The sequence below is a fragment of the Trichosurus vulpecula genome, chromosome 3 (assembly GCF_011100635.1).
Source record: "Trichosurus vulpecula isolate mTriVul1 chromosome 3, mTriVul1.pri, whole genome shotgun sequence".
Classification (NCBI taxonomy): Eukaryota; Metazoa; Chordata; class Mammalia; order Diprotodontia; family Phalangeridae; genus Trichosurus; species Trichosurus vulpecula.
Window position 1 is genome coordinate 387825991 of NC_050575.1, and position 20165 is coordinate 387846155.

At 39.4% G+C, this 20165-nt stretch overlaps 1 protein-coding gene across 4 annotated transcripts in view; it reads left to right on the plus strand.

The window, feature by feature from the left end:
* LOC118845036 (BTG3 associated nuclear protein) overlaps positions 1–20165 on the plus strand; it is a 251976-nt gene that overhangs the window by 119238 nt on the left and 112573 nt on the right. For all 4 annotated transcript variants that reach the window (XM_036753062.1, XM_036753063.1, XM_036753064.1 and 1 more), the window contains one exon: positions 4967–5134. In XM_036753062.1, coding sequence (XP_036608957.1) covers positions 4967–5134 — 168 coding nt within the window. The remainder of the gene's footprint in view (positions 1–4966; positions 5135–20165) is intronic.

A 20165-nucleotide genomic window follows, 5' to 3' on the forward strand; every position in this document is an offset into this window, starting at 1 on the left:
ACCCCTCTTCCCCAGACTAGGGTAACAGAGTGCCCTGCTGCGTTAGTGGAGAATTAACAGCTTTTAGAAAAGACTGTTGAGAATCATAGAAGGGGAATGGTGTAAGAATGGGAGGTGGGGGGAGGGAGACAAAAATCAACTTTTCTTAATGTTGAAAGTAAGAGAATGAATGAGGTTGGGAGGAGGAAGGATTTGAGCATATTCTATCCCAACAGTAAATACTGATGATATTAAGAAAGTACAAAACTGTATTATGCTTAAAGTGACCAAAGAAAATGGAAAAAAAAACACTTAAGTATAAATGCACCAAATGAAATAGGATTGAAGTTCTTAAAAGAAAATATTGGTGGGGCAGCTAGGTTGTGCAGTGAGTAGAGCACTGGCCCTGGAGTCAGGAAGACCTGAGTTCAAATGTGGCTTCAGACACTTGACACACTTACTAGCTGTGTGACCTTGGGCAAGTCACTTAACCCCAATTGCCTTGCCTTCTGCCCTGCAAAAAAAAAAATTGGTGAATTTTGAAAAGATATTAATAGTAGCATAATAATAGTAAGAGACTGATCTCTCACATCTGAGAAGACGCACAGGAAGAGCAATGAGAAGGAAAATACAGAGCCAAGTGGACCGAGAGTAATATTACCTTTTACTGACCTGTGGTGTGTTTGAATGGGAACCCCAAAGAATACATGTATCTCAGGATCCTATGGTACTTTTTACAAAGCGTGACCACTTGTTAGTCCTCAAAGGTATCATAAGCATATATATAATAAGAAGGAAGACAGAAATTACAAGTATATCTATTATGCACTATAATGCAATAAAAATAGTAATAAAGGACATTCAGAAAATTATACAGACCCAAATGGAGACTAGAATTATAAGATCATGGGAACACATATTGGGCGGTAGAAGGGATTTCACAAGTCATCACAAGTTCAACTCCTTGTTTTACAAATGAAACAAATGAAGCCTGGAGAAGAATCACTGTAATAGTAAGCATAGAGCTAAGTAATGGCATCCTAAATGGGTGGGCCAATAAACAAATCATAGAAATGACAAGTTGTTGTATTAATTATAGTGATCATAATGGGACGACACATCCAAACTTCCGGGTTGCAGCTGTGAATTGGTCCAGGCATGCTGGATTTCAGTTTTCAGGAAGATGACTATATGTCCTATGACCCAGTGAACCTACCCAAAGCAAGTCAAAGACAGACAGAAGTATCCAGTATGTGCAGAAATACAATGATAATGAAGACAAGCAACATTTTATAGTACTCTTAATTTTATAGAGCGCTTCCCATATGTTTTCTCATTTTAATTTCACAACAGCTTGAATTAGGATGCTGTTCTTTTTCCATTTAACAGATGAGGAAGCTAAGATGAAGAGAGTTTCCATGACTTGGCCAGGGCTTCATGGCTAATAAATGTCTCAAGTTTGATTTAAACTCAATTCTTCTTGACTCAAAGGCCAGCACCCTACACCTCCTGACTGCCAGCTGTGATTGATCCTTTGTGATAGAAAGGAAGTAGAAGCAAAGTAGATGTCCATCAGTTATGGAATGGATGAGAAAACTGGCTTATACACGTAATTGAGTGCTATTATACAATAGGAAATGACACATATGAAGTTTTTTAAATTAATAAAAAAAGAGCAGGGTCTCTGCTCTCCACAGACAAATGTGAACAAAAGTTAAATAGCAAATGTAGCTAATTGCCAAATGAGTGATACAGACAGGTGGATATGATATAATGTGAAAAGGGGGCATTGCTGCAATTCAGTAGGTTATGGTTGTTGTAGGAGACAAATTTTACTCCCTTAACTCTGGGGAAGCTCATAAATTCAAATCCAGCATCAATCGCTTGACAGTTGTTTGTCTCAGTTTATAGTTCATACCTATACCTGTACCTATACCATGGCATCAGAGAAATGAGGACATGACTTGCAGCTGACTTTGATTTGAGGGAGGGAGGGCTGTGCAAGGTCACCAGCCTCACTTCTCCTCCAGAGCCCTCTGGGGCCAGTGACCAGATATTCATCAGGACAACTGGAGATGGCCCAGGATGCAATGGGAGACCCTGGGCCTTTTCGGCTCAGGCCTTGTCATGTACTCACTTAGAGTGAGGTAATGTCCATTCAGTGAATAGGCTTCTTTAAGAAGTGAGTAAAATGGCCCCTTTAATTAGAAAAACCATACACGATTGTTATAAGGACCAAATTAGATAATTTTTCTTTCATATGCATACATGCATACATACGTGTGTGTGTGTGTGTGTGTGTGTGTGTGTATAATTTTTAGTTTATACCACTCAGTTCCACAAATTTTTGAGTTCCAAATTTTCTCTCCTTCCCTGTCCTCCCCCCTCCTCCTCCCCAAGATGGCCTGTAATCTTATATAGGTTCTACATGTACCTTTGCATTGAATTTATTTACATAATAGTCCAATTGTAAAGAATTATAACCAATAGGATGAATCATGAGAGATAAGAAACGAAATCAAAAAGGAAGGAAAAAAAAAGCGAGAGCACTTAGTTTGCCTTCATCTGCATTCAGACTCAGTAATTCTTTCTCTGGATATGCATAGCTTTTCCCATCATGGAGCTGTCTTTGGACTTTGAATTGCTGAGAAGAGCCAAGTCTATCAAAGTTAGTCATCATAGATACCGTGTATCTGTAATCGTGTATAATATTCTCCTACTTCTGCTCCCCTCACTCAGCATCAGTTCATATAAGTCTTTCCAGGTTATAATGAAGTCCGTCTGCTCCTCATTTCTTATAGCACAGTAGTATTCCATTACATTCACATACAACAACATGTTTAGCCATTCCCCAATTGATGGGCATCCCCTTTGATTTCTAATTCTTTGCTACCACAAAAGAGCTGCTATAAATATTTTTGTACATACTGGTCCATTTCCCACTTGTATGATCTCTTTGGGATGCAGCCCCTATTACTGGGTCAAAGGGTATGCGCATTTTTATAGCCCTTTGGGCATAGTTCCATATTGCTTTCCAGAATGGCTGGATCAGTTCACAACTCCACCAACACAAATTAGATAATATTTATCAAAGTGCCTGGCATATAGTAGACACTATACAAACATTAGCCATTGCTATTATCATTACTATGACTTGTTTACCACTACTACTAGCTAAGAACCATTATTGATAAGACTCACCCTGAGGGCATTCCTTTATGAAAAAGGAAACGGTGGAAACCAATTGATATGCATTGACATTCACCCTGATAGCAAAGCCATCTTTTCCTGTTGGAGGATGATTGTTGTTTTTAATTATTGAAAGGCTGTCATTTGGAAATGGAATAAGACTTGCCCTGGTTGACCTCAGGGAGCAGATTTAGGAGCAATGAATAAACTTTTCAGCTTGATATAAAGAGAGTGGGTTGCCTTGGGCCAGAGTAGGTGCCCCATTATTAGGGGTCTTCAAATTGAATCTCGGTGACCATCTGTTAGTGGAATCTTAGAAGGAATTACTGTTCAGGTATGGATTAGGTTACATGGCCTTTGAATTCTTTTTCAGTTCTAATATATAATGAGATAAGATAATGAGAAATGATATTTGGTAGGTGTTAGGAGGTCCTTTGATGGAGGGTATTTACCATCGGATCAAGGAGGTGATATCTGATTTAAAAAGCATCAGAGAGCCACAGAGGCTTCTTGGCTAGTGGAATGACTTGAAGAAAATGATTTTTGGGAGGTATCCTGGTACTTGTGTGTAGAATAACTGGAGCAGGGCTCAGTCTTTGTAGTGGCTGTGGAAATGTAGGAAGACTAAGTTTCAGAGATATAAGAACAAAATAGTCGGCAATTCTGATTTACTTAAAGGTTGTGAGGGACATAGAAGGGATGAAAGCTGAAAACTTCAGGACTTAGAGCCCTGAGAAGGTGCTGATGCTATGCATGTGGTGGGGGAAATTTAGATAGACTTTTTTATGGTTTTGTTTGTTTTTAATTTGTTGCCTTTTACAAGTTGATACCTTAGAATTTATGAAATCTAAGTAGTAAGAACTTTATTTCAGTGGCATTTTGGGGGGAGGGGTGGGGAGGGGTCGTTGTTATTTCCAAATACTGTCCTATCTGGGCTTTGCTTCTCAGGATAAGGATATTGGGCAGATTATTGCCAGCTTTCTTCACCTCAAGGACTTTACATTGTGGGCTAGCTCAATGACCAGAAGAGCCAGAAACTTCTGATAGTTTTTGCTAGTTCCTTGTTTTGAGTACTGTCCACTCAGGATCTTAGGATTCTAAGTGGTGCAAGGTGGAAAAAGCCCAGGTGCTGGAATCAGAAGACTGGTTTGAATCCCAGATCTTCTTAACACCTGTATCATCATTTTGGATGGATCATTTGATCTCTGTAGGGTCCCTGAGTTTCCTCATCTCTAAAATGAGGGGGTTGGACTAGATGGCCTCTAAGGGCCTTTCCAGTTTGAAATCTGTGATCTTGTGGTTTTAGAGTCATGTTAGATCCTTTATAGAAGGGACTGTGGAATTCACTTAGTACTCTTTATTTTATAGATCAAGAAACTAAGCTGTGAATTGTAAAGTGGCTCTTGTTCCAAGTCTCATGGGAAGCAGGCTGTTATTTGAATCTACAATTTCTGATTCTCTGATACAACTTCTTTAATTAGGGTCAGCACAGTTGGGGATAGCTTAAGTTGGTCTAAAATTAAATACATATGTAGAAGTTAAAATTTTTGATTTTGTGAATATTTGATCTTGTTTTGGGGGATGACCTGTTGACTGTGTTTGTTACTCAGGATTCACTTACAAAATGATTTTTTCAGATCATAAGCTTAGCAGCCAGAGAAGTACATTCTGACTTCATTCATTATATTAGCAGTGCTCTTTGGAGTAGATGTTACGGATGTCATTTTTGCATTCCCTTTAAGTGTGCCCATAAAACACATTCATCTCACTCAGGGCTTTTTTGGGATGTGTTTTTCAGGTCACCTTTTTTATAAATTTGGAATCACAGAATCTGACTGGTATCGAATCAAGCAGAGTATTGACTCCAAGTGTAGGACAGCCTGGCGGCGAAAGCAAAGAGGGCAGAGTCTTGCAGTCAAAAGCTTCTCCAGGCGGACACCTTCTTCATCATCTTATAGTGGCTCAGGTAACTGTTGTCAGAAATTGAATCTTTTGTTAAGCTTTTTTATGTTTGTGATTTTATTATGCTTTCAAGTTAATTTGAGACTGATTCTACCTATTTAGCTGGCCTCAAGGTGACCATTCATATTTATATGCGATGCTTCATAGTTTGCAAATCACATGACTTTGTGGGTAGGTTAAGTTTTATTATCCTCATTTTTCAGCTGATGAAACTGAGGCTTAGAGGTTAACTAACTTTGACTATTCTCACACAACTAGCCAGTGGTAAAGCCCAGAAATTATCTTTTCAAATCTTGGATTCTTCCCCCATTTAATTTTTTAAATATTTTTTTCAAACTGTCACTGAAATGTTAGTATCTACTTCATCAAAATATCTAGAGTCAAAAATTCTAATTTATTAGATAGTCACATAGGATCATACTTTATTTAAATTGTTAAAAACTTAAACTAAGCCATCAACAAAAAAATTAAATATGAGACAAGAGGCAAAGTTTTTAGTAGTACCTCTTTAATGAGGTAGAAACAAATGAATTAACCAACAATAAACAATCAAATAAAAGGGTTTTGTTCAATGTGGCCCTCCTAGCACCACCCAGAGTTCTACTACTTTTGATACAGGTTCCCTTCTTCCTTCTTTTTCTTTCTTTTCTTTTTCTTTTACTGTTTAGTTATAGTCCTGGCTCTGCTGATTCTGCTATACAGTCCTCTGTGTAGATTTCTGTATTTTCTTGTTTGCTTTGTACTTATTGGTCCTTTGTGCATCCTACCGACCATGGGATCTTTCCATCTGACTTGACACTGAAACCTCTTGTATGTGTTGTTTTCTCCCCCATTAGAATGTGAGTTCTTTGACAGCAGGGGACTGTATTGTCTTTCTTTTTCTGTCCCCAGCTTTTAGCTCAGTGTTGCATATAGTAAGAACTTAATAAGGTCTGTCTTTGTTTCTTTCTCTCACTTTTCCTCCCTCCTTCCCTCCTTTCTTTTTGACTAAGTCTTCCCCTTCCCCTTCCCTTTCTTCTCTTTGTCATAATTATATTAAAAAGTAGAACTAAATGTTTTTTAAAGGGCTTTCTCACCCCACCCCACCCCACCCTACTTAAAAGTCATGTGGAAGAATGTAATATATTGGAATAGGATGTAATTTTTACTTTAAAAATGAATGTGTATCAAGCACAGTATTCCTGTAAGTTTGCACAGCCTCTGGTTATGCAACTTGTCCCCAAAAGTAGTTTCCAGCGCAACTGGAAATTGATATTTCCCAGTGGACATTTGATAATTTCTTTATACAAATCAGTTAAAATCTTCCTTTCAGTTCAGGCATACATCAAGTATTCACACTGCTGAGGTTTCTACCAGTTTGCCTCAGTGTTGAAATAGACAGAAGAGACCAAACAATGATATTCCACCAGACTGGGAATAATGGAGTATGAATAGAGAACACTGTAATAAATAACATTCGGGCTAAGAACTCCCCCCTCCCCCCTTCTCCTTGTGCCCTCCCCCCCTCCCCCCCAAAAAGTTTTTTGATAGGGAATATTTCTTGTTATGGTCTTTTTACAAAAACAAATCTTTTCTATTTTCGTCTGTGGTATATTCAAGGCAAGCTATAAAGACAGATTGAATTTCGGTAATAGCAGCTAGGGGATATAGAGTCCTAGATATGGAACCAAAAAGGCCTAAATTCAAATCCTTCCTTATACATTTATTAGCTGATTGTTCCTAGGCAAGTCCCTGGGCAAGTCAGCCTCAGTTTCCTTATCTGCAAAGTGGGGATCATGGTAGGCCCTACCTTGTAAAGTTGAGGCTCAGATGTAGTATATGGGAGGTGTTTTGCAAAATTTAAACCATCATGTAAAGGTTATGATTATTGATGGGAGCAGTTTGGAGTGGGTGGTATGTTTCTCCGAGATTGAATCTGAAATGTAAAGGAACAACCAAGGAGAATGGAGAAACTGTGACAAGGGCGAGTCCTGAGGAAAATGGCAGCCAAATGGATGTCACTGGGTGTCCACTCAAGCATATTTCTGTTTAGTGGTGTGTATCCACACCCCAGACTCCCAAGTGTGAAAGTACGTTTTAAAAATCAGGAGTGATCATGGTGCGTGTAACACTCAGAAAACCTCAGAGAATGGGATAGTTATTGACTCTAAATTGCTCTGGTTTTTGGCTGACCTCCCAGGTGTAAATGCTGATCAGATAAACCACTGTGTTGCCGAGGAATGCCCTGGATAGAGGCACGCTCTCTATTAGAAATGATTTTATTTCGTAATTAAAAAAGAGAGGGAACACCTTTCTGGAAAATTTGACTTGAGGGCCCTGAATTTGAGTTTGGGTCAGTTACTGAAGCCTCTGGGTTTGAGTGTTGTTTGAGTCAGGTTTACTTTGTTGGCACAGTCTTCAAAGTTCTTCATGTCAGTCTTGAGTCTTCCATAATCCTGAGATTAAATCTTTGAATGGGGTGAGGAGGGAGAGTGGGTGCCCTGCAGGTTCCACTGAGTCAAAGACACTCAGAAGCTACATTGATCAGCTCCTACAGCCCACAACCAAAATGAGCCTGTTGGCCACGAGTGTCTCTGAAGCTCTTGGTTGTGTCCATCCTAGGCCCAGTGAGTTCTGAATCCATCAGGTTTGGTGAGTACCAGGGCAGCTTAGGATGTGCAGTAAGTGGAACGGCTGCTCTCCCCGCATTTTTCTTCCTTTTGTTCAGCTCCTGAGGCATATGGTTGGCAGGTTTTGTTTGTAGAATGCCTGGAGATTCATACAGTGAGTGGTGAGCCCTTCCTTGGGGCTCCTCCATCTGGTGAGCCTGTTCTCAGCAAAACGAGAATTCTAGCTAGATGTGATCATTAGCCAAGACAATGTGCTCACAAGCTTTAGGGCAGGCTTTTAAAAGTTAATTACGGTCTTGTCATAAATTCATCTTTCATCTAGGGGATTTCAAAATACTTTAACATCTAATCTTAGAGTCATGTTTTTTAAAAGTCATAGGGAAGGTGAAGGTAAATTCGATTTATATTAGGTCAGGTTAGGAATAGCTCACAGACTGACAGCTAGCAGGGACCTGAGAGGCCATCCAGCGCCCTCTCCTCATTTCGAAAGAGGCCCATAGGGGTGGAATCACTTGTGTAAGGTCACACAGTAGTAAGTATCGATGGTGGGAAGTGAAGCCAGGTCCTCTGACTCTATGCATGGTTCCATCTAGCTAGGTATCATGTCTTCCGAATGCTGTATAACTAAATTGTGAGCTGCTTGAAGGTAGGAACATGTGCATTCATCTTGTGCCCCTCACCCTGCCTCACAATAGACATTCAATAGACATTAATTGGTTGGTTGAATTCTCCCTGACACAGAATACCTTTTCTTCAGTTCTTCTTATGAACTTAGCCCTTCTCTGGTACATATAATTTTAATTTAGAATGGTGGTCCAAAAAAACATGGCTAATATGAAGATGGACACCCTCTGCAGTTCCTGACTCTGTCCTGCCTCTCCCTGTGACTGACCTTTACCCTCCTATCGGATTCTCTTATCTTTGAATCCAGGAGCCCCATGTACCCCACTCTTCTTGCTCCATTCTCCCCTTCTTGCTTTGAATGTGGAAGAAGTCATAATCCACCAACAAGCAATAATCATGTGCCTTTCATGTGCCGGGTTCTGTGGTAGGCGCTAGTCACAAACACAAATAATGAAACAACCCCTACTTCTCAAGGAACACAGGTTCATTCTGAAGTGGGAGAAAGCAAGTACAGATGACATGTATCTGCCCTCTAAATATAAATGAATTGAAGGCAGTTAGGGAGGGAGCTCACTAACAGTTGGAGTCAAAGAATGGCTTCTTGTAAAAAGTGCTGCTTGAACAGGGAGGGACTGTGGGAGACAAGAGTTAGGAGGGAGTCTGTTCCAGGCCTGAGGGATGGTGGGGGGGGGGAGGGGCAGGGGGGCATGGAGACTAGAGATAGAAAGCTGCATCAAAGACAGAGAGGAGGCCAGTTTGCATGCCCCATAAGTGTGTGTACAGGATGAAGCAACAAGGGTAGTGAAATGTGGAAGAGAGGTTTGTTTGGGGGGAAAGATGATGGATTTTGTTTTGGTCTTGGTAAGGTTGAGATGTCTTCAGATGGAACATGCAGATGGAAATGCGTTAAGTAGATTGTTGGTGATGTAAAACTGAAGGTCAGGAGATAGAATAGGGCTGGGCATATAGATCTGTGAATTTTCTGTGTAAAAGTGATCATTAAACTTTTGGGAGGAGCTCAGAAGGTCACCAGGGGTTTCAGTAATTAATTGTAACTTACTGTGCGGATCAGATTTTATCTGTTCTTTGTAGTGTAAACCACAGGATGACCCAGGCCTAATGGGATGGAATCCTCCCTGAAACAATGATCTCATAGGGTCCGAAGCTGAATGATTATCTAATCTAGCTGCTTCTTTTACAGATGAGGCAGCTGTGGGCACCAGACAGGTTAAAATTACTCTCCTAACGTCCTAAAGGCAGTATTAAGATTTCAACCCATGCCGCATACTGGGTTCTTTTATTACCAGTGCCTATCCCCATATGGGAATAAACTAGTCAGGGTTCTTAACCTGGGGTAACTGTATTTTAATATAATTGATTTCCTTTGCAATCTAAATTTACTTTGTGCATTTCAAAACATTCTGAGAAGGGGTTAGTAGACATCATCAGACTGCCAGTGGGGTCCATCACGCAAAAAAAGGTTAAGAACTTCTGAGCTAAATTAAGAAAACAACAGTCATTCTGTCTTTTTGTGATATATCCCAGTAGGCAAATCTATGTTTCAGTATAGTTTTAAAATTAAATGGTAATCATGAATAAAAAATATTGATCTAGAGATGTTCACAGAAAATGTTTTGGCTCTTAATGAAATGTACCTTCACGGGGCATTTGAATGTTACCTATTGAAATCTAACTTTGGATATGAGCTGGAAGAAAAAGCAGCATGTTTAGCTGAGATATGAAACTTTGAGTTGCGTGTTAACAGCATCACTGTGTCTTAAGCAATGCCAAGAAATATGGTTTTACTATGGAAAAACAATTCTCAAGCTGCATATTATTTTCAAAAATCTTAAATAAAACAACATAAACTAGTTTCTTTAATTATAAACATGAGTTGTTTTTATTGATTGCATTTTCATTTGAAGAATTTTAGGCTCTTAATGAGCCAATATTTTTATATAAATTGTGCAATGTTTTTTATCTTATTCGTGCATCCTTTATATTAAAATATTTACTCAAAATGAAGTGCTTCCCTGTGGGCAGATGTGACAAGGTCTGGATTAGAAAGGTGAACAGGAGTGGGGTGTCTTAACAGTTCCATGAAATTAAGGCAATACCCAAACTTTAAAAATGTGCTAATTCCAGTGTTGTAGTCTCATAATACTTCTGACTATTGACTTTCCTGACAGTATACTTTCAAGTTAGATCAGTATTATTGATCACTTTTTCCTGAAATCTCTTCCTTATAAGAGGGTGAAATGACTTTCATAAATCAGGCCAGGCAAATTCCTGTGGCACTTGATCATTATTTATCTTTCCTTCTGTTCTATTTTATTGTCAGTAAACATGCATTTATTAAGAGTTTACTATGTGCCAGACCCTGTACTAAGTGCTAGGGTTATGTAAAGAAAGACACAAACACAATCCCTACCATGCCATCAAGGTGCTCATTCTCATGAGGGAGATAACATGCAAATAACTACACACCTTTGAGAAACATGTAGTGTAAGTGGAAATTAATTTCAGAGGAAAGACTTGGTGGGAGGTGGGGGTGCAGTGGGGAAGGAGAGGACATAGGAAACTTCCTCCAGAAAGTGGGATTTGAGCTGAGTTTTTAAAAAAGTTAATGCATTTTTATTTTGAATGAACAAACACCAAATAAAACTGGCATTTCCATATAGCACAACAGAAAAAAGAGAGTTTTATGTAAAACTGTAAATCTCTATCATGCACAGCTTGCCTTTTCTTTCCAAATGTAAAATATGTTCAGTCCGTAGCTTTCAAAGCTGTCCTACTTGTCTGTAATTCTTTCTGTACTTCTGTTCTCTTTAACTTGAGCTGTGTTTTGCTGGACGTCAGAGATGAGAAGGGAAAACATTCTAGGCATGGGGGATAGCCAACTAAAATGCTTGGAGTCTGGAGAGAACATATCCTCTAATAGGAATGGCAAGTAAGCTAGCATAGCCGGATTGTAGAGGGGAGACAAGTGTAAGAAGAGAGGAGAGGTAGGAGGGATCAGGTGGGGAAGGGCTTTCAAAGCTCAGGAGATGAATTTGTCCTTTACCCTTTCGATATTACGGAGCCCCTCAGTTTATTGAATGTATGAGATCTGTGTGATATAGTCTGATCCAACCTGGGCTTTGGGAAAATCACTTTGGTAGCCAACTGGAGGATGGATTAGAAAGAAGAAAGACTTGAAGCAGGCACACTCCTTAGAAGGATATTCTAATAGCTTGTGAAGGAGGTGATGAGAGCCCCTAGCGGGCGATGCCTGTCTGAGTAGAAAGAAGGGGACTCGTGCGAGAGACAGTGTGAAGGTAAAAAGGATGAGATTTAACCACCAATTGGACATGTGGGGGGGCTTTACTGAGGAGCTGAGAGTGACACTGAAGTTGGGTGATGGAGAGGATGGTGGTGCTATTGAAAATAATAAGGAAATCGGGAAGAAGAGAGAGTTTTGGGGGAAGATGAACATATTTTGACTATGTCGAGTTTGAGCTGCCTATGGGATTTCATTTCAAGAGCGGTTTAAGAAATGGAAATGTAAGAGCTCAGCATTTCCATTTGAAAAAGAAAGGAATATATTAAGGCCAAATTTAGGTTATTAGGAGGGAATTTTTGATTCCTACCTTGGTGTTTAATTTGTTGGGAGATCTGCAGTTTTCTAAAATATAAATATCCCATTCTAGGTGATTTAACGAGCCCATTAAGATATATTCTTGGCCCAAATAGGTGAAGTTCTTTTAAAAATAGCAACAGCTATTCATCACAACCAATAAAGAAGAAATAGAGGTAATTATTAGGAGTTGTTTTGCCCAACTCCATGCCAATAAAACTGACAGTCTAACTGAAATGATGGATATTTATTGTTGTTGACTCGTTTCAGTCTTTTCCAACTCTTTGTGACCCCATTTGGGGTTTTCTTGCCAAAGATACTGGAGTGGTTTGCCGTTTCCTTCTCCAGCTCATTTTACAGCTGAGGAAACTGAGTCAAACAGGGTTAAATGACTTGCCCAGCGTTACATAGCTATGTAAGTGTCTGAGGCCAGATTTGAACTCAGCAGATTTGAACACATGAAGATCAGTCTTCCTGTGCCACCTAGCTGCTCTTGGATGAATATTTACCAAAATATAAATTGCCCACATTGATAGAAGAGGGAATAGAATACTTAACTAGCTCCCTAAGGGGAAAACAAAAACAACTAAAATCTCAAGACCAGATGGATTTATATGTGAATTCTATGAAGCATTTAAAGAACAATGAGTTCCAATAATATATAAAATGTTTGGGAAAAAAATAGGTGAAGGAGCCCTACCAAATTCATTCTATAACATAAATATGCTCTTGATATCTAAGCCAAGGAGAGTCAAAACAGAGAAAGAAAACTGTAGACCAATTTCCCTAAAGAACATTGATGTAAAAATTTAAAATACTAGCAAGGAAATTACAACAAGACCAGGCTGGATTTCTATCAGGAATGCAGGGCTGGTTCAATATTAGGAAAACTAGAAGCATAATTGACCATGTCAGTAGCAAAAACAACAAAAATCATACAATTATTTCAATAGTTGGAGCAAAAGCTTTTAACAAAATGTAACACCCATCCCTGTTAAAAGTGCTAGAAAGCACAGGAATAAATGGAACTTTCCCTAACATAAATATTATCTATCTAAAACAAAGAGAGAAAGCATTGGTGAAGCAAGGATGTCCATTATCCCCAGTGCTATTTGATATTGAACTAGAAATACTAGATATAAGACAAGAAAAAAAATGAAGGAATAAACATAGGAACAGAAAACAGAACTTTTTTTGCAGATGACATGGCGGAACAAGTTATAGTATACCAGTGCTTTGGAGTATTATTGTAATTAAGAAATGATAAAGGAAATGGGTTTCAGAAAAACCTAGGAAGACTTAAATGAACTGATGCACAGTCAAGTTCATCCAAGTTTTCGCAGGTTTAATAATAGCTAGCTAATATTAGCTAGCATTTATACAGTGCCTACTATGTGCCAGGCACTATGCTGAGTGCTTTATAATTATTATCTCATTTGATTCTCACAACAACCCTGAGAAGTAGATGCTGTTATTATTCCATTTTACAGATGAGGAAACGGAGGCAAACAGAGGTTAATTGACTTTCCCAGGATCAAACAGCTATTAATTGTCTGAGGCTGGATTTGAATTTAGATCTTCTTGACTCAGGCCCAGTCCTCTATTCACTGCACCACTTAGTTACCTAAGGACATTTTTTTTCTCAGAAGCCATACCCTTCATTCTTTTTATGGTACAGTATTATTCCATCACATACTTGTTCAGCCATTCCTCGTTGGATGGATATTACCTCAGTTTCCAATTCTTTGCCACTGCATAAAGACCTATATTTTTGTATATCTTTAATTAAAATTTGTTTTGCTTAGGAGTAATCCCATGTCTTAATCTACCATCCCTTTCTCCCTTCTTACCTTCCTGTCCTTCCTATTTCCCTGTTGAGTGAAATGTATTTCTGTCCCCAGCTGTGAGTATATGAGTGTGTCTTCTTACCTCCTTTGAGCATTTCAGATGAGATTGAGGTGCAGGTGTCACCCCCTCCTTCTCCAGACTTCTACTTGAACATTCTGATTATATGAGATAAAGTTCCATAATCTTCCTGTCCCCCCAATATATTCCTCTTTTTCTCTCTCTATTCTTCTTTTAAGATCATCAGAATGTAACAGAACCACACTCCTAGGCCTTCTGTTAATTAGATTTCCTCTGTGACTCTAGATGCTTATGGGGCTCATCGGGTACTCGTGTCTTCTCCTGGTAGTTTATCATTGTTCATTCATAGTGACCTTTTTATGTTTCTCTTGGCTCTTGTGTTTGTATTTAAGAGTTTGCATGTAGCTCTGGGATTTTCATCAGGAATGCTTTGAAGTACCTCATTTCCTGTTGAGTTCCTCAAGCCCATGAGAAAAGGGAACAACTTGGTTTTGCTTGGGTCTTAATCTTTCTGGTTTTAATCTTGGTGTCAGAGGCTGTGGCTGATACGGGGCCATTCCTTTGTCTGAGGTCTCAAGCTTCTGGCATGGCGCCTGAGACATTTGTTTCTATTGATGGAATCCTAATGGAGCTGCCCCCAGCCCCAGTATTCTAACTTCCTTTTGAGCCCTGGTGAGTGGCAGGCCCACTGCCCCTGCCAAGCCACTCCCTCTCAATATCCTAACTTCTTCATATATGCCTCACTGCTCACTAGAACAACAGGTGTGTCCATGAACTCATTTGTCACAGAACAGCAGGCATGTCCATGTGATGGGATCCTAGCCATTGCCTCTAGCTAATCACTGCCCCCCTATTGTTTTGGGGTCCACATCCTGCTTGGGCATCCTAGTGGTGCTGCTTTCTGATTGGCTGAGTATTGTGGTCCTGTCTAAGGCTAGATGGATATGGTTGTGGTTGAGTGTATGGACACACCTGCTCTTTCTGTGGGAAATATGAGGAATGGGTCTGGGGGCAGTGGCTGGGATCCCATCACATGGACACATCTGCTGTTTCTGTGGGAAATATGAGAAATGGGTCTGGGGGGAGTGGCTGGGGTCCCATCACCTGGACATGCTTGCTGTTTCTGTGGGAAATAGTAGTTCATGGACACACCTGTTCTAGTGAGCAATGAGGCATTTATGAAGAAGTTAGGATATTGAGTGTGTGTGTGTGGCTAAGTAGAGGTGGTGGGCCTGCTGTTCAGTGGGGCCTATAACGAAGTTAGAATGTTGGGGCCGGGGGCAGCTCCATTAGGATTCCATCACTATTATATTTTTAATCCTTTAACTAGACTTTAACCTGTTAATTAACCAAAACCGATGGCTTAATAGATGCAGAAAAGAGTACACTGGTAAGGTTATGCAGATATATAGGAAGTGGTCCCCATATTTAAGGAACCTGTAGTCTAATTGGGGGGATGATATGAACTTATTAAAATTAAATTACAGTATAAGAAATAACTAGTTTATTTAGGATCATAGATTTTAAAAGCTGGATAGGACACTTACTTAGCAGGATCAGTTTTCCATCTTCCTTCACTCCTTATTAACTGCTTCTTCCCTATAGACGTGCTAGAATCATTGACCCTTGGAGTTGTTACAAGGGTTCAGAAGTGAAGTCATCTCTTTTAGCCCTTCCTCTCTGCCTCCCGAACCCTGATGCCTGTGCCTTCTCTTCAACAACCCTTCCAACAAGTATTTCTCTCCTCTGTGGCCAAATTTAGAACAGAATGCATTCTCGTCTGTAACTTCCCCTCTGATTTTCTGACCCTGAAACTAGTGGTAGGCCCTTTTGAAATTTTCTAAGGGATTTTTCCTCTAGAGATTTTAAAAACTAATTGGATTTACAGCAAAAGGGACCCTTGAGATCACATAGTCAAATTGCTCCATTTTGTCGATGAGGAAACTGAGATCCAGAGTCATAAGGCAATATGTAACCAAAGCAAAATTTGAATTCAGTCCCTTTTACTCCACAACCTATGTCTTTTCTACAATATTATATTGTCAAAGAAAAGATAAAATGCCTCATTAAGATTCCATTTCCCTTCTTCTTTAGTCCTCCAAGGAAAAGACACAAATAGAATGATAGATAATTTATTAAACTCTTACTGTATGCCAGGCAGTGTGCTCTAAACGCTGGTGATACAGTTATGCAACTAAACAAGGCAATCCTTATCCTCATGCAGCTTGTGTTCTAATGGTGGGAAGATACCACATAAAGGCAAGATAGAAGGGTGAGTGGGAGAGGGTACCAGCATGGGAGGCAGAGATGCTGTGAGAAAGTAGAGAAATGCAGAGAATGAGTTGAGCTGAGAATGAATTGGCAATGGCTGGGGGTCCCTCATGAAATGACTGTCCCAGGTCCTTACCAATCCTGAGAGTGGGTCTCAGGATAGATTTATCTCTAGGGTGGGAAGGCTGCTGATGAGGAGATGGAAATGTTCAGAGAGTAAGTCAAGTCAGGAGATACATAGTTAATGTAGTTACCTATAGATTGCCAGCAGTGGGTGCTTTCAGTATACTAAAGACTGGAATAGACTTCACCTACCTCTTGGAGGGAAATCAAGCTTATCCTAGTCATTTCATCACAAGAGCCAGGGCAAGGGGACTCTAGGGTAGGAAGATGCCAAAGGAAGAGTCCGTTAACCTCATTGAATCCAGGTTTCCTCATTTGTAAAATGATGGAACTGGCTTAGATAGCCTCTGAGGTCATTTCTAGCTCTAGCTGTAGGAGTTCTGGGGAGAGAGAAGGGAAATGTGACTGCTTCTCCTGACAGCAGCATGCTGGGGTGGGTAGTGGTACACAGCCTTTCAAAATGATTTCATTCAGAGCAATCAGTAGTACGGAGGACCATTCATAACCAGGTGAAGAAAAGTTGTGAATGACTCTCTCTTTTAGGTAAGTTTAACTACATACAGGTTTAACTTTGCATGCTTTATTCCAGGCCTTTGGGAATTTTGCCTTTTTAATTGTGGAGACAAGTAGAGTTTTTGAAAATTTATGTCCACTTTAACTTATAACCCATCTCTTGGAACACTACTGGTGAAAGAATGTGTGTGCAGTATTACAAGTGGTATGTGATAAAACTTGGATGGTCCCAAGTTCTTTTCTGTGTTGTTTTTTTCTTCAGTTTTTCATACCCAGTTGTTTTGGTAGTTATCAGATGCTAAGTATTAACAGTTGCCAAAGATTGTTATAGATAGGGAAATAGTATACTGGGCCACACAAGTAGCGTCTTTAATTGTGTTGTTGAGCTGCGTTGTGGTAGGAAGTACTTCCTGATTCGGAACCCAAGACCTTTTCTATTAGAATTCCTTGACTCTCTGGGACTCAGTAATGAGAGTAATCAAATCATGGCTCCAGCTGGAAGTTTCCCTTGGCTTTTTGATGTCTCTAGCTGTTTTTAAGGGAAGTAAACTTTTTGCATCAGAAGAGGGAGGCAGAATGCAAGTGATATTGTGGTGCAGAGCCTGGATGGTAAGGAAGTTCTCAGTGCACTGGAGAGCAGCTGCAGGTAGTCTGTGACTCGCTCACCACCATTGAGTTCTAACTACCATCTCTCTATACAATGGAGAGAGAGATGAAAATTCAGGGAAAGGCAGCTAACTTTTATGAGTTCTATAGGGTGAAGGAAAGATAGTGGACAGAAAGCTTGTGGCAGAGATGGAGGGAAATAAGACACCAGGCAGTCTTCAGGTGAATGTACTTTCACTCTGTATTTGCAGAAAAGAAGCTTGTCCTTTATGACCAAAAACTTGCCTTTGGCTACTGATTGTATTTATTATGTACCAATCACAGAAAAGCAAAACTATGATTGGAATGGGTAATAATAAGGAAAAAAAGCAAGATAAGTATCTTGTTTTAAACATTTTTTTCTCACCACAGTTTTACCCAAACACCTCCCTTGGCAATGCCTCCCACTGGCCAGTGTTACTAGGTTGAGTCAAATTTACAAATGGCATCAGCTTATCACCTAATGTTCAGCAGTCCCATTTGTGTTATGCTAATGTCACAGGGGCACCTTGATTTAGCATGGTAATGTTGAAAGAGAATATTGATAGCAACAAGTTTATAAATAGGATCATGAAATTCAGATGTTTAATATTTTACTAATGCTCCTCCTGGCTAGAGTACTCATACATTTTAGGGAAGTTTTGTTTTTTTGCCCTGATCTGTGGTTTCATTGGTACAGTATATGGCGCTCTCAGTGAGGAAACCAATGCAGATTGGTATGTGCTTTGGGACTTTGAGTCTTTGAAAATTGCCTACAACACTGAGATTTTAAGCCCAGGGTTGGTCCCTCATTGAATAAGTGTTAGAGGCAAGACTTGAACACAGAGTTCCCTGATTTGGAGGCCAATTCTCTGCCATGCTTACTCTCAGGAATATCAGTAGTCTACAAAATTTCTGATACTTTTCATCTCAAAGTCAGTCTCTTCCCTTTAGACATCATGCATAGTGTCTGAATTATTTATGTGGGGTTTTTTTCTTTTTGGGGGGGAGAGGGGTAACAATATCACCATTTCAGTTTCATGGTTGGCTAAGGGTAGTAGTCTTTTTTCCCAGATATCTTTGAAGTTTACTTTTAGCTTTTATTACACTTTTTTACATTGTCCAAGCATTTAATCAAGGAGCCCAGGACGTTAGTATTCCCAACAAGTATTAGATTTAATTGCCACTAATCAGCCGGTATATCTCACAATAAAATCTCCTCAAAATTGACTTTACAGCCAGATCCGCATTCCTAATTTGCTAAACTAGAGACAATCAGGACTGAGTGAATTAGTATTAGGTAACAGTCCAGTGTCCAATTTTATTTCTATTTTAAGATTTTCTCTTTCCAGGAGGTAAGATGGTTTATCAGAAAAAGCAGTCACATGAGGTAGTTGTCACTTAAACCTTTCGTTTGAAGTAACAGATGAGCATTGTGCCTGGTCTCTAGCTGTTTTTCAGTGCCTTTTTATAAAGATAGCAGCACTTACCCCCACTCATGTTCTATTTGAGATTTCATTTTGTTATTCTTTTTACTCCTGAGGACTCTGTTAGTAGGTTATGGTCCACAGTAGGTCCTACCACACTGGAAATGTCTGGAACATGTGCCCAGGGATGTGCTGCTATACCGAAGAGGGCCCACCTAGCTTTGTTGAGAAGGCTCACCACTAGTACTGATGCAGAGTGACAGATTTTTTTTTTGACAATAATAATTCATGAAGACCAAGCAGAGGTCATAAAGCAGGGGAGGGAGTACACACCCAAAGAATTGCTCTTTAGCATGCTTAGACCAGATGATAAACAAGAGACCTACAAAAATATTTTCGGAAAAAACAAACAACAGGCATCACTTTATCAGTTAGTTTGTGACTAAAAGTAGTTTATCTCCAGAATGAGACTATGAAATGGCTAAGATAGTTAATTTTATAGATGAGAAAATTGAGGCCCAGAGAGGAGAAGAGACTTGTCCAAAGTCACACAGGTAGTGAGTCTCATTTATTTTAAGGTAGATATTTGAAAATACCTAAATGTTACTTGTTCATGGTCAGAGAATTAGGAGGGGGAGGTTGGAGGAAACCAATTATACTTGAAGGATGTTTGTTTTGTTTTTAGACTTTGCTCAATCTTTTGTCTTTTGTTTCCTTATGGTTGTGACTGTTACCAAGAGTTATTTGTAGCAATTGCTTTCATCTGTTAGTTCGCCGTCACCTCTGGATTCAAGCTCAAAGCTTGTAGCCTCCATCTTTTCTTGCCATGTGTTAACAATATTACAGTTTTTGAATGCAAATGAATTTTATCATTGAAGAAAGATTCCATGAAACACAAGCTCTATTTAATATGTTTTTTGGTGGAGCCATTTTAGTTGATGTCACCCATGTGCAACAAATGATTAAGAAGATGTTTTAGTTCATCTCTGTCTTTGATTTGGAAGCCATACTTAGTTATTCTTAAGAGAAATGACAATCCATTGAGGCTAGGCAGAACCTTGGTGGGTTTAATGATGAAGACAATGATAATTAAATAATTTTTTTACCCCTAGCAATTGTTTTTATTAGTAGTTATTAGTTTATTAGTAGTATTAGTATCTGTTACTTGTTTCTATGATGCATCATGGTCCTAAAGAAACAGGTTAGGTATTTAGTAAAAGAAAAGTTTTTTTTTTTTTTTTAAGTACATGAGAGATTAAGTGAGTAGTTCAAGGTTACAGAACTACTAATTGGCATAGCTTGCACTCGAACCCATCTTTTTTGACTCCATGTCTAAGATCTTTTCCATTATGTCATTCTATC